The sequence below is a fragment of the Carex rostrata genome, chromosome 5 (assembly GCF_964058835.1).
Source record: "Carex rostrata chromosome 5, lpCarRost1.2, whole genome shotgun sequence".
In the NCBI taxonomy this organism is placed as follows: domain Eukaryota; kingdom Viridiplantae; phylum Streptophyta; class Magnoliopsida; order Poales; family Cyperaceae; genus Carex; species Carex rostrata.
In genome coordinates this window covers 5,226,813-5,242,930 of record NC_135922.1, presented here as the reverse complement: position 1 = coordinate 5,242,930, position 16,118 = coordinate 5,226,813, and the positions used below count along the sequence as shown (strand labels likewise).

Here is a 16,118-nt window from a genome sequence, read left to right as displayed (position 1 = left end):
TAATTATTTTTATAAATTAACCTGCACAATAATGACTAAATCACATATTATTATTATTACAATAATAAAAACTAATATTAATTAAATTATTCTACAATAGTTACTTATGTATGCATGTTTTGGTTATTATGGCTAGCAAATTGGGGGCTGGCCAATTATATAAATAAAATTCTTTTAAAAAAAAACAGAGACTTCCTCTATTGGTACATAACATATGAGCGGGAGAAGAAGAGCTTCTGACATCTATCGGTATGGTAACCATTACCGATAGAATAATGATTATATTCTATCGGTAGGTAACTGATAGAAGTATTGGGTATCTGTTACTAAATCTAATTTTAATCTAATAGAAGTCTGCAATTCTGTAGTAGCGGTTCAGACTCAGTCAATAATAGGCAAAAATCAAATTTAGTAGGCAAAATCCCGTTTCATTGAAAATGCAATGCATGCATGTAGCACTGGATTGAGGACATGAGTTAGGGTGATAAAATAAAAGATGCAAGTGGTTTTCCTGCATTTGCACTGGTCAACAGAGTGACCGGAGAACCGCTTCAAAACCCATCTAGTGAAAATCGAGAGGTAATCAAGTAATTAATTATGTTAACCAAACTTAATTAGTTGATGATAGTCAAAGAACTCATTACTAAGATAAATATATAAAATTAGGAGCAAAGTGAGACTTTCAAACTATTGGTGTGTTTGGATGGAGCAAGAATAGCACTAATCCGAGAATAGCACTATTCTTTTGAGCTATTCGATATTTGGATAAAGAAATAATAGCACTAATCCACTATTCTTTCTTTGTCTTATATGGGTTAGCTCACTATTTTACTAACCCAACCAAAAGTTGAATTAGCTACTATTCTCAAACTTAAAATTAGCTTTATTCTTGCTCTAGTCAAAAGTACATTGGAAGTCAATCATACAAAATATTCATACTGTGTATGGATATCAATTTTATAATATATGTAGAATTTTACTCTCTAACTATATAGCGAAACATGTATAAGTATAATCGCATAAATTTCTATCTCAATACATCAGGTTACCTTAGTTACTTACAACCCGAACCACCTCGAGGATACCGTGAAGTTGACGGAAGTGTTATCGACAGGTTTCCATCTCATCAGAATTGCAGATACAACTTCCCTTAATCTGACTGCTGTTGCCTGTCGACTCCAATTTTAATTTCTCTGACTGTGCCAAAATCGCCGTACTGATGAAGTCGGTCAATGCCAGCACTGCTGGAACATCGTTCCTTACAATTCCCATGTAATTAATTTGTAATATTAAGACAGCTAACAAGGTTTCCAAAACTTATGCATACCTTTTTTATTATGTATTGTTATCATCTTTTATTATTTTCGTTGTATCTTCCTAAACTAGTGCTGGTATGATTTCAGAATTAAGTGTTCATGCAGTTTAATACTTCAAATATGAAGAAAAAAAAAATTACAAAATCTTGCTATCTTGTTGATGTTTCAATTGCAATCATTTATTAACTATGAGGCATGAAGAGTAATCAACAATTTTTACCTTCTGGGTCTTAATTGTGGCATGATACCTTATCCCAGCCCAAATTACTCTTGTTATTGGGCCGAGGAGACAGTACATTTTAGATGCAGAATTCTTAAAAAAAATGGACATACAAATTTTGCTGTTTGACAAGCATTTTTGGGCCGATTTCGCGACTTTTATACTTAAAATGGGATGAATATGAAGGCTTTTTATACTCGGAACTTATTACAAAGAAAAAATGTTGTGATATCTAGAATATCAGTGCCTCTGTTATCTTCTTTTCTTTCTGATTTGTTGCCAGATTAAATTTTTGCAAATTGGTCAACCTATTTTAGGCACAACTTGATGCAATCAGCTTCGTTCTTTTATTTTCACAAGGTTTAATTGTTAATTTGTCATTTAAATACCAGTTTTTTTTTTTTTTTTAACTTTCATTGATAAGTGCATGTGTGTATGCGTTTGTGGGTTGTGTCTCTTTTATTATTGTAATATTATTTTTGGTTGTGAAGTCACCTGTTCCAATATATATATTATTTTTTGTGAAGTTAATGGCAAGTATTAAATAAGAGAACTCAACGCCAGATTTCTAATTAGTGAAGCAACTACCAAGAAATAATCAACCATGCATATTACTCGAAATATATATTAAATTAAGACGACCCCCACACATGATTGATTTAAGCTTTTTTTTTTCACAAAGGGTTCTTCAACTTTTGTTTGCCCATTAACTGTTTGAAAAAAAAAAATATTATACATTTTGTTAGAATGCAGCCAAAAAGACATATTTAAGATTATTTTCAGTGCTTTATTGATATCATTAGTACAATCAAATATTTGAAGTAAAATTAATGGAAGTTTTGTTTCTGTAAGGTAAACTATATAAATCATTAAATCTCATCCATAGAACAATTAATATCATTGAACTTTCAAAAATTATAGGAGAGTTCGCTGTAGTAAAAAGAAAATTTTGATCGTCTCAAATAAAATCATCTCTCGTTTCATCCATGCGTACACTTCCATAAGAGAATTTAAAAATTCATCAATTCTATTTTATTTTATTTTATTTAAAAAAATAAAATTTAAATATATGCTAATCATAATTCTTGATTTAGATATTTCTCCAAAGAAAATTTTCAAATTACTGATTTTTTTATCATTTTTGATTGTGTATCAATATTAATCTTTATTTTTAATTGATTTAATTAAGAAATATGGATATTAATACAAATAAGTGAGTTTAGATGGAAAATATATAACTAATTTTGATATTTCTGAGGATAAATATCGAAATGGAAAAATTATGATGGGTATATATATAAATTTCTTTTAAAAAAAATGAGTTAGTTCTAACTACACTTTCATGATTGAGCAGCAATTAAATAATAAAAAATGCATATAGTCGTCATTGACGCGGTATATATGGAATCTAAAACGTGCTTCATTATTTAAGCCGCATTAGTTCTCTCCACGTAGAATTTCTCTCACTTCCTCTTAATTTTTTTTTTTTTTGAAAATCTTCACAGAAACTGTGAAGTCGTGAGAGGAAATCGAACTCTCGATCTTTGAATAAACAATAATCCTAGGACTTCTCTCCTAGCCAACTGTGCTATTTCTCCACTTCCTGTTAATTTAATTAACAGTTGCAGAAACAAAAAATGGCATTGTTATTAAATAAACGTACATGGTTATAGAACCGTATACAATTAATTTTTTAAATTAACGCCCGCCTACCCAATGTTTCTGTAGCAGTGTTAGTATTAAACTACTCATTTGGAATAATTTCATTAATTGAAGTAATTTTGGAATATTACTTAGTTTATAACATATAATGTTATATTCGGTCATGTTTTAGAGGGTTATATAATAATTTGTTAATGACGTACATTACAGCAACATTATATTTTACTGGTTAAGTTACAAAAATAGAGCTCAGCAGTCTTGAATGATATATGAGAAGTCATTTTACGATCAACATTTAGTGGTAGATCGGTTTTTAATTCAAAATTTTATAAAATTTACATATTAATAAATTACTTGTGAAGTAAATAGATTTTAACAGTTTAAATTTATCGTTTGAAGTCAATTCGATAGATTTTAAAATTAAGTTTAACAAAAATAACTTATTTCTTAGCTTAAGAACACCTGTGTTTTACTCATGTAAAAAATATATATATTAAAAATTCATAATATATTTTTACTTGACAGTTGGCTGGTAAGGATAAAAAAAAACAATTCAAAAAATAAGTATAAAGATTTATATATACTTAATCATTACTTGGTAGGGTCACTACACCGATTTTTTTATTTATATCCAAAAATTAAATCAAATTACAAAAAATAACCGAAGTATCGTTGAATTTCGATTTCTACCCAATCCGGTTATCCAATAACCGGATTTGGGATAAATGTCCGGTTATCCAACAACCGAACTCAAGAAATATAACCGGTTATTGGATAACCGGAAAGTTATTTTTTTTATTTTTTATTTTTTAAAGAAAACCCGGTTAATCACTAACCGGAAAGTAAGTTTTTTTTTTTTTTTAAACCAGAAATTTCGAATTTTTTTTATTTTTTATATTAAAATATTAGAAATGTTGATTATATTTCTTTAAAAATAGATGAAATACAATATAATTTGATTTATTAGAAAGACTGCAACAAATAACCCGGATTAATATTTTTCAGGCCGGATTTTTCGCGGCTGTACGAAAAATTAATATATTTCTTTATGTGCTATTGGAAAAAAATAAAAATGCTTAGATTCTGAGTTATTGATCCCGGTTCAAAAGTCACTTCTATGCAATCTAGAAAATATTGTGATCCTTCTAGGACATTTAATTTATAAAAAGTTGTATCTATTTTGAGAATTCTTTTTAAAAACAATTATTAAATAAATTAAAGTTTTTGTTTTTTTTTTCAAAAATAGAAACAACTTTTCATAAATTAAATGTACTAGAATTAAATGTCCTAGAAGCACAATATTTTCTAGATTGCATAGAAGTGACTTTTGAACCGGGATCAATAACTCAGAATCTAAGCATTTTTATTTTTTTCCAATAGCACATAAAGAAATATATTAATTTTTCGTACAGCCGCGAAAAATCCGGCCTGAAAAATATTGATCCGGGTTATTAGTTGCAGTCTTTCTAATAAATCAAATTATATTGTATTCCATTTATTTTCAAAGAAATATATTCAACATTTCTAATATTTTAATACAAAAATAAAATAAAATAAAAAATTTCTTTTTTCAAAAAAAAAAAAAAAAAAAAAAAAAAGGAAAATTCACAAATCCGGTTAACCATTAACCGGACTCAAATCAAATTTCCGGTTAATGGTTAACCGGACTATTTCAATGGATCCGGAAAACCAATAACCAGAAATTTGATTTGAGTCCGGTTAATGGTTAACCGGTTTGGATAGTTTTGCAATTTCATTAGCTAGTTGGTTAGTTTTTTAAATTTATATTTTATTTTGGATATAAATAAAAACAATTCAAAATATATTTTTACTTGACAGTTGGCTGGTAAGGATAAAAAAAAACAATTCAAAAAATAAGTATAAAGATTTATATATACTTAATCATTACTTGGTAGGGTCACTACACAAAGACAAGAAATATAGACGCTGACTTCTTTTTTTTTGTTGTAATGTACAAGTGGCAGAGAAACTAATTTGGTTTGGTGGGCTTAATCACCATCCAATCTGCATTAAAATTCGTGCGGTCTGCTTTAAAATTTGTGTGTTTGCTTCAATTTCGTACGCACAGATTTTAATACAGATCAGACGGTGTTGGAGCTCATTAAACCCAAAAGTAGGTCTGATGCTCATTTGAGCTACTCCGTTCTCTGATATTAGTAATAAGATAATGTTAGCGACGAACCAACAAAGGCCGAGTCAGTCAATTAATATTAAGTTATTAACAATTCATGACTCCACTGTTCATACAAGAACAACTAATTAATGATCCATCTATCTATAATATGTAGATGCAAATGCAAGAATTTACTCAAAAAATTAATGGCAACGGCTCAGAACGACCTGATTTTCGTCCCCGGGTCGACAACTTTTGATATACCACAATTTACAACCCTCCACACGCTTCTTGAGAAGAATCAATGCATCCAGTCTGAGAGCTTCAAATTGGGAGGCTATGACTGGGTGATACAATTCTACCCAAAAGGAACAAGCGAATCAAACACTGGTTGCCACTCAGAGATTTTTATCAAGGTGCTAAATGCAAACGAAGAATGCTCGGTGATTTGTACCCCGCTTCGATGGGACTGGATCACCTCCACATGGGTACGCGGGAAGCCCGAAACTATGATGGGTTTGCAGCGATCAGGTGACACGGCCCGTTCTGGCTTCAACTATGCCACCAAATACCTCGAGGTTTCAAAGTTTTGCAAGGCCAGTTCAAAGTTTCTGAAAGACGATACAATCAGAATTAAGTTTGATCTCTTGGTAACACCTAATCCGACACCTCTGAAACCAGACTTTGATGAATTCCTCCTACGAAACCTAAAAAACCTACTTTCCGGCGCAATCTAGTACCTCCGGCAAGCCTGCTGGTACCAACAATCTTAATTAAGGCAGCTAGGTAACAAGGTTTCCAAAACCTATATATGCTTGCCTTATAATTTGTTATTACTTTTCTGGTGTGTGATTTTTTAATTTAATTTTCATGCAGTTGATTACTTGAAATTTGTTTTAAAAAAATTGAAAATATGCTATTTTGTTGATGTATCTGAGAAGATGAGCATGATATCTTATTATGGCCCAAATTTTCCTTTAATTTGTAATTGCTCTAAAATCAAGGCCCAAATTATACTCCTCTTATTGGGCCGAGTCCATGAAAGTTTTGCTGTTTTACAAGCAGTTATGGGCTGTGGCTCATGACTTATTATACTTTAATTGGATGAATATTAAGGCCTTTATTGTGTTATTGGCTTGGGTTGTGGTTTCTTTATGTCTATCTACAGTCTACACCCGTTGCTCAAAATTACTTTAAAGAAAAATGTTGTGATTTGTAGAATACCAGTGTCTCTGTTAGTGTTTTCCATTCTTTTTTTTTTCTGATTTCTTGTCAGATTAAATTTTTGCTAATTGGTCATCCTATTTTAGGCACAACTTGATGAAATCTCACAAGGTTGAACTGTTAATTTGTCATGTAACATGTTTCAGCTGTTGAAATTAATGCAAAGCCTGAGGGCGCTCTCTCCTAAAAACAAAAAACAAAAATGTTAATTTGTCATGTAATGTAGACAAAAGGACCAACTTTGCAAATCTGTGAATTGAAATTATTCTGATGGCATATTTGCAAAAGCTCCTTGAGAACTTGTAAGATGTCATAGTTATTAATTATTACATGCGACCTGCCATGCATACTTTCAAGTGCTTACATCATCCTACTACACTTTCAAATCTACCTCCTAAATTGGGTTTTCTTTAAAAAGTAGCATGGTAACACTCAAAAGTGTCAAAAGCCTTACAAAACAATTCCATTTTCATTTCTTTTCTTTTCTTTTCTTTTCTTTTCTTTTCTTTTCTTTTCCAAGTTAATTTCACTATCATCATGTCTCCCTGCTACCATCATTTTTAGATTTGAGAGAGAGAGAGAGAGAGATCTACTAGTGTCCTTTCTCACAATCTTTTGAGGGGTTGAGTGTTTGAACACACCAAGCATGTGATCCATCCAAAATCTCCCAAGTATTTGATGTGGTTTATAATTGGTTAATGAATAATTTTGTTTTTTGAACCTTCCCCATGCCACCATACCTAAATTGGGTATCCCATATCTAGTGCTTCTGTACTGTACCGTCTCTAAAAGTGTGGCAAATGAAATGATCAAAATCTGAATTGACATCATTTGCTATGAATATATAGAAACTCTTTGTCAGTGGCACCAGTTAACAATAACCCCAGTTACCAGTAGGAGAAAGGTGCTAGCTTTAAGTCCACCATAAAGACATTTTGATTTCAATTTCAATTTCAAAACCCTAGCAACTTGCTAATAAATATTATGGCCTTTTAAATTAATTGTTTACATTTCTTTAAAAGCTATTTACAATTTTTGTAAGTAGAGTTAAATGTATAATGTAAAAATTGATAAAATTTCTTATCAGCATGAATTAAATTGTTTATCAATTTTTATATTATACATTTAAAAAATTATTTTATTTCAATATAAGTAATTGAAAATTTTTTTAAAAAAAAGATGAATACCACATTAAATAGAATATTCACTAACAGCAATATAAATTATCAAATTAGCAACTTGATTGTCAGATGAAAAAAAAAAAAACTGAAAGTAGAAATTCATATTGAATATATATTATTTTTACTTTGTAGTATTTTCCTTTCATCTATAATTAAACCAATTTTACAAAGCCTGTTTGTTCTAATCAATATATTAATTGACACACAAAAGATAATTTCAGAACATTTTAATTTAGCATTTTAATTTTATAAAGAAGACGCAATTCATACCATCAATCCAAAATCGAGTTCATTAGAAAAAATTTAAAAGAGAAGAAGAAGAAGAAGAAGAAGAAGAAGAAGAAGAAGAAGAGGAGGAGATGGAACACATGCTGTTGCACACTTGGGAAAGTGTAAGATAATCATAGATCGAGTCAAAAATTTGAAAAACAGTGGTACAAAATAAGCAACACAGAAGAAAACATAAAACATGGAACAGAAAAAAAATACATGGATTGGTCATATTTATGATTCTAAAATTGTGAAGGACATTTTTTTTGTTGAGAAGTTTTTTATCAGGAAATAGTGGCGAGAAATAATTAACATTGTTTTATATAAACTTTAAGGAAAAGGCAATGATAGGTTTGAAAATAAGAAGTTTATTGGCAAAATTTGTGCAAAAAAATAAGTGAGGCTATGGTACTATACATAATATAGATTGGTCCGTTCTACGGATCAATATATTCATTTTTGAAGTTTATACAGTTAATATGACCCGTTCAATGTGATCCTCATGTAAAAATGTATTTGTAACTAAAATTTGCATATTTTCATAATTTCTTCACCATAATTTTAGATAGGTCTTATTTAAAGAAATAGTAAAAAGAATCTAAAAATGTAAAACTTGATATACAAATTTTCATATGAAGATTATGTTAAATAACTTACATGAATTTATTCAAACGAAGATATACATTTAGTATAGATCAATATGCACTATGTATAGTACCATAACCTCACTCTAAAATTAAAATTTACAATCTTCTTTAAAAATGGCAATGTAATCTAAGCTGTTTGAGTTCACAAAAATTGCATCCCATACACATATAATTTGAAGTTTGAAGAATGGCTGGGATGTTTGAAAGTTAATTAGAAGTACCTTTGTACCATAAGTTATTTGCATATTAATTTGGCAGGGAAGTGAAAATATTAATGGTGATGTTACATCAGGAGTTGAGCAATAAATCCTTATTTTTCTCTCACACACACTCTCTCTCATGAAGTCAAGCTAACTTGTTACTAAGTTAAAACTTGTCTTGTCAAGTTATATCAAGTTAATGTAAAGTGAAATTTCTAATTAATTAAAAGCATGCAGTCATGTCATGCCTTGATGTGTATCAAGTTACAATGAAAGTAGTCACCTATAAAGCAAATCTTGAGAGGGTAGGTTTCTTGCTATACTTGGTATATTGAGCTTGGAAATAGAGCAAAGTTATCTAAAAAGGGAAAAATTTAAGATAAGAAATTTTTTTTTTTTTAAGTTTCCGTTGACTTGCTGATGACACAACTGTATCTTCATATTTACATATTACAGCTAGCTAACTTTTCTTCAGTAAATTATTAATGGCATGTCTCTTTCTCTCTCTCTCACTCTTAGTAATAAATGAATACTCTGAAAAACAAATTATTATCATCTATAGATATCGGTAATTAATATACTAGTGGTAATAGAAATAAGAATATTTTGCTTTGGATATGAGCAGTCTACCTAACCACAAGTAATTAATTTGTATCTTAAGAACTGACCTTTAATGAGAGACTGATTAGTGGTTAATTAATTAATAAATTAATCACTGTAGTTCTTAAAATTCGGAAAAGAAAATTGAATTTTCACATTTTTGGTGCAAATAATTTTTAATATATATTACAAAGAATGTCAACAACATTAAATAAGTGCCTTTAATTCTTATTTGGTTAGTGAATGTACAGTATATATGTAACTCCATGTATAGTTTATTTTACTATAATTTGTTTTGTGGGTTTCTTTGAGATTGCTTATTAATTTGCTCTACATTTTTTTTATTTACATTAAAATAATGTAGCATTCAAACATTATAAACTATTTTATTGTTCTGATGTACTGACACAATATATTATATCATAGGTTGGTAATAACCAGCTGGCCTTAAAAATTTCATATTAGACATCTGTTCACAAAAAAAAAAAAATCTAATACAAATAGCAATTAATATTATAACCTATTTAAACCAACCTCTCTATGTAATTATTAAATGTAAGAAGCCATGCAAGCAAGCTACATTGACTAAAACAAATTGAAGAGTAGTACTGCATTTCATAAAAATGGTGTGGGAAATGGGGACATTGATGTGACGGAGAGTCGTCCCTGGAGAATAGTGAATAGGGAAATTAACATAGTTCATGAATATATGATGTGTGTATATATATATATATGAGTTACTGAAGGTAGTATATATATATGGACTATGGATGGGTGAGTATGGCGCCAACCGTGAATTTAGGGGGATCATATTCCCTTTTTGGAATCATATCACCTCTCCATCCCCTCTACTCTCTCTTAGGATTTTCTGTGGCCAACAAGAACATGTCACTCATGTATGTCGGATCACTGCAGGGAACCTACCATGTATATACACAGAGGCGGAACTGGGGGTGCAAACGGGGGCCAGGCACCCCCCATCAAACTATGAATGTTGAAACCAAATATACATGCATCAATCATTTATACACAGTTGTTTATAGATGTATACCGATTAGCGCCCCTGAAAACCACCCAAAAAATTTCGGCCCCTCCCCAAATTCAAATCCTGGTTCCGCCCCTATATACAGTGTTGTAAAAAACAATTTAGACGGCTGATTAATCATCCATTTAGTTATAGACGGTGACTAAACCATGGGGATGAAACTGACCAATCGATATATTTGTTTGATTAATCATGAATTTTCCATTTGATAGGCACAATTAATTGTCTGTTCCATTTATACGGTCAATTAATTAGTCACTTTTATTTATTTATTTGCATTTATCTATTACATATACTATAATTTATCTTGTCTCTTATATGGGTCTTTTTTATTGACAAGTTTGATAGGTTAAAGTAACTATTTTTAATAAATTAAGAGTATATGTACATAGTTTTAAGAGGAGGGTTCAAATGTCTTCATTTTTTGTGCCTCCATCATGACTCTATTTTTAAAATCTTTAATAACTCAAAATTTAAAACATAAAAATCAAAATAAAACCGTTAGATGTGATCTATATTATTTTCTCTATGTGCTCATAAAAAAATATGACATTTCAATTTTGTTTTTATATGAATCAATAAGTTGAAAAATCAACGTCTATAAATTATCCACATTTGTACGTTTTTTTACAAGTTTTTGATGACAATCAAAACAAATTTGAAATGCCATAATTTTTTACACGTGAATAGATAAAATGATGTAGATCGTATTCAACGGTTTTATTTTAACTTCTAAGTTTTAAATTTTGAGTTATTAAAGTTATTAAAAATGGAGACATGGTGGAGGCACAAAAAATAGAGGCATTTGAACCCTTCTCTAGTTTTAATGATAACACAAAATTGTCTGCAAAATGTTATTAATAGATTAATTAGTTGGTGATACTTTATTCATCCGATAAACACATATCGTTATTTACTACACTACCATGTATGAGTTAGGACTAACGACCGAAGATATAAACTCAAATTAGACTCGTGAAGAATCAAGCCAGCTTGTTTGAATTGAACGAGCTAATTATGAGCTTCTCGAGCCAATTTCAAACGAGACACGAGCTACGAATTTTTCTTGCGGCCTTAAATTTTGAGGGCATAAACAAATTAATAGAAGATCATCATGATATGGATTCAAGAATACACATATTAAAAATAAACATATATACTCGAATTTAGTTAATTTCACTAAGAAAAATATCGATTTTAATTAATATTCCAAAGCACATAAAAATACATAACAGAAAAATTATTAGAGTTGTACATTTTTCAATATTCAAATCATAAAACAAGAAGTCTTTGAACCAAATCCATAGTATAGTTACTTTCATACACAAGCGCCACTATATATACATCTCTATCTATATCTGTTAGACTGTCAGTGACTGGAAGTAATGTAATAAATAAATGTTTTCACCATGCATGTTGTATTGTTGTATATTTATCTATCTACTAAGTACCTAATGTGTAGCTAGCTATCGATGTATCCATCTATCATTCTATCTGTCCATCTATCGATCATGCATTCATACTTTCTTTCCCTCAATTCAAAGTTCCAAACCCTCTCTACCTACGCCTTGTGCTGCACGCAAACCCCCCCCACCCCAACTCCCCTGCGTGCTTGTCCCTTCTTTGCAACCCTTTCCCCTCTCAATTTTATTATTGATATATATATTATCACGAAGAGGGATCCAATAATTATACCATTTTACAATAATATATCTTGACACTGTGGGCGTGTTCGGCGAAACAAAGGAAATGGGAATAGAAATAAGAATAAGAAATTTTTGAACTGAAAATTACTGTTCATATGGGAAAAGAAATTCAGTTTGAGTGAAATTTTTTTCCCACGTGAACAGTACTCGCGTTTCGCAACCGAACAGGGCCTATATGTTTATAAGCTATTTTTTTCAATTTCATAGTCCAAAGAGTCCAACCATTCAACATGATCTCTATATTAAAATGTGCTTGGAGACAAAATTTTACATTTTTGAAAATTTTCTAGTATTTTTTTAGAATTTTTGAAAATTGCTATTTTCAATGGTCCAAAATTGTCTCAAAATAGCAATTTTATACACATCTTAATAAATACTAAACAAATTATGAAAAAAGTGTAAAATTTGGTCTCCAAGCACATTTTAATATGAAAATCATATTTAACGGTTCGGATCAACTGTTTAAATTTGTAAATTACAAAAATAATTTATAAACATACAGTGTCAAAATGTGTCAATATAAAATGGTGTAATTGGATCCCACCTCTATTATCATATCTAATCATGTCATCTGTGTTAGGAGTATAATAATAAGGGTTGTTTAACAAATGGATGTCAGGGTGTGCATAGATCCACATGATAATATATTTAATTAAGAGATTAACAATTAATGATCATAAAAAGGAATTTTAAATTTTAAATTAAAAATATGACTAATACTTTATCTTATGTTGTACATAAATAAATGAAGGAATTTGATGCAAGTTCTATATTTAACGGCATTTGATGTTGTATAATATAATTTAATCAAATATCCATTGGTACAACTAATTTATCTTAATCCAATATATATTTGTTTAATTGTTAAATACAAAATAAGTTTCAGACTATGCTAAAATTCTTAAGAGTTTTGTCTATCACATTTGATGGCACATATGTTATGTCGGGCCAAATAATTTTTTTTGAGGAAAAACAGAAGTCATGCTCTTATTTATATTAACAGCAATATTGGTTACAATAGTTTCTCAATTCAAGTTCTGAAAATGAACATGTTGTGCCAAATTAGTATGAATATGTGTCCAATATTTTTTTTTTGAAAACTTGATAGTAGCTACAAAGGTTTGTAAGGGAGAATCGAACTCTCGACCTTTGGATATAACAACTCCCATTTCTCAAACCAGTAGCTGCCAATATAAAAACCAAAAAATTGTTTTGAAAACTAAAACCAGTAAAGATTGGCGCCTGCAACCTATGCCAGAATAATGATGTATATAATCCAACAAAGATTGAGAACTGGGGGCTACGTACATACTGGCATACTGCTATATATGCAGGCGCCAGTAGATCATAATAATTGCATGCAATGATGTGTATATATATCCAGTCGTGGTAGTCATAATAATTTATAGATGACGAAATATGATCTCATAAGTCATAACTGTGCTTCACATTTTTTTCTCAATTTCCTCTGTGGTACATTTTGTGATCATTGTTTCAAAAACCAACATCACCACCGTTCACGTGTACATCATATAGAAAGGAAGTTTTTTTTTTTTTTTTTTGAGAGAATACAAAGGAAGTTTTGAGAGAATAATTAAAGTTTCCTGTATGAAAATTTAAAATTTAACAATATTCATAGGAAGAAACTATAATATATATTTTTTATTTTCGACAAAAAAAAAAAAAAAAACAGTCTGGGGCAGAGTTTTTCTTCGGAAAAACACAGCCCCAGACTGTATTTGTGTTATATTTCAAGATTTTGATAATTTGATGCTATAAATTAAATTTTTTATTGAAATTCTACAGATAAAATATGGACTATCTTTGTGTATGTTCCACCTGTGATTTAATTTAAACTTTGATTAATATAATAAAAAAAAGGGTTAGAATATATGCCTCATGTTTTGTTTTATCGTTCCTTATATATTTTTTTTTCTGTTTTTGAAGTTTAAAAAATTGATCCGAACCATTTAATATAACTTTTAAATTAAAATGTGCTTGCAGACTAAATTTTATATTTGTAAATTTTCTTATTATCATTTAGATAGGTACAAAATCACTTTTTTGAACCATCTAAAAACAGTCATATTTGTGTTATATTTCTAGATTTTGTTGATTTTATGGTATAAATAAAATATTTTTTCATGAATTGCTAATGCAATGAGATGGCTCGTTACAAGATGGGCTCAACTTGAACTCTTAACGAGCTGGTTTATCTAAGTCACGAACAAGCTCACTTTAAGGATCTGAGTTGAAATGAAAGCTTCAAATCCTTAAGAGCTGGATTGAACTAGCTGGCGAGCTGAGTTTGACTGTATCTTGTTTTAAGAATAAAATAAATTTTACAAATTTTTTAAACTAAGCTGCATTGAGCTGTTTTTACAAATTTCAAAAAGAATTATTAAGTTTCGATATACAGAATAAAATTCACATAAATTCACAAATCGATGCATAGTCGAACTAGCAAGCGAGCTATTTGGACCGCATGACCGCATATTCGGACCACATATGCGGCCGCATGATCAAAATCGCATGAAAAAACCACATGAACATTCTGAACACGGCTGCCGACCGCATACGCATATGCAGCCCATGCGGCCGCATTTTAAAACAATGACTTCCATCTGTGATTTAATTTGAACTTTGATTAATATAATAAAGAAATATTGGATGAAGAAGTGGAGAAGAAATGGGCCGACAGGGCTTAGTACTTGAGACCGGGCTGGCAGTTCTCTACTTTCCTTTTTGGAATAAGGAAGAAGCTTGCCTTGTATCGTATCATTATATCATATCATATCTCATCATATAATTACTTCTCCTCTCTCTCTCTCTCTCTTAAACAATCTACAAAAGTGACATGCACCCCCTTGCTTTAGTTAACCCACTTCAAGACTCCACCTCTCTCTCAACCTCTCTTTCTCTCTCATTCTTTAGTACAAGCAAAGGTGTACTATATAAAGGTGGCAGTGCATCTCATTCCCTGCACCATATCTAAGTTACATCTCTTCTAAGTTGTAACGAATATAGTGAGCAATGAGCAGTGACTACAATTTGGAGTGTAGGTCCTTGATGGAGAAGCAGGGCACGTGCAAAACCCTAAGTTTATTTTAGCTTCTCTCTTGTTTTTATAGAATAGAGAGATAGAGAGATATCTTCTCTCCATGCACGTGCTCCCCCTCTCCACCATGACCTCCTCTCCTTCATATTTCTTCGTCTTTCTTCTTTCAGATGCAATACATTCAGGTTTGTAAGATTAAACTTTTGTTAAGTAGAATATAATGTAGAGTTATATTCATAGTAGGAAATATCGGTATCAGTATCGGGATCGGTCACGGCCGATACCGATACGTATCGGGCCAGTATCGGACCAGTATCGGCCAATACGGCTCAGACTCTTTAACACACTATCGCGAGTATCGGACCAGTATCGAATCGGTCACGGCCGATACCGATACGTATCGGCCGATACGGATCGGTATCGGCCGATATTTCCTAATATGGTTATATTAATTACATTTGTCAAATGCATCTAAAATTTTCTCTATTTTTCATTCTTTAGATGCAAGAAAATGATTCTATGTAATATTTTTTTTTGGACAATTTTCTTCAATTTATTTAATTGCTCCTTGAAGAGCCCTATATATATTAAATCATTAATTGTGCATATTCTGTGGAATATATTCAGTTTTGTAAGATGATGCCAGGAAGTATGATTAAGCAATTCTTTCAGATGCAATATTATCAGTTTTGTAAGATTTAAGTTAACTTTTGTTAAGTAAAATGTTGAGTTCTTATATTAATTACGTTTATCAAGTTTCATCTACAATTTTTTTTCACTATTTAGATACAAGAAAATGATACTATATATGTAATTTTTTTTACAATTTTCTTCAATTTATTTAATTACTCTCTG

At 30.3% G+C, this 16,118-nt stretch overlaps 1 protein-coding gene across 1 annotated transcript; it reads left to right on the top strand.

The window, feature by feature from the left end:
* Positions 1-5,538: 5,538 nt before the first annotated feature.
* On the top strand, positions 5,539-6,069 carry LOC144553750 (BTB/POZ and MATH domain-containing protein 3-like). Its single transcript, XM_078301951.1, has one exon. It carries the CDS (start codon positions 5,539-5,541, stop codon positions 6,067-6,069), a length of 531 nt encoding a protein of 176 aa, XP_078158077.1.
* The last annotated feature ends 10,049 nt before the right edge of the window (positions 6,070-16,118 follow it).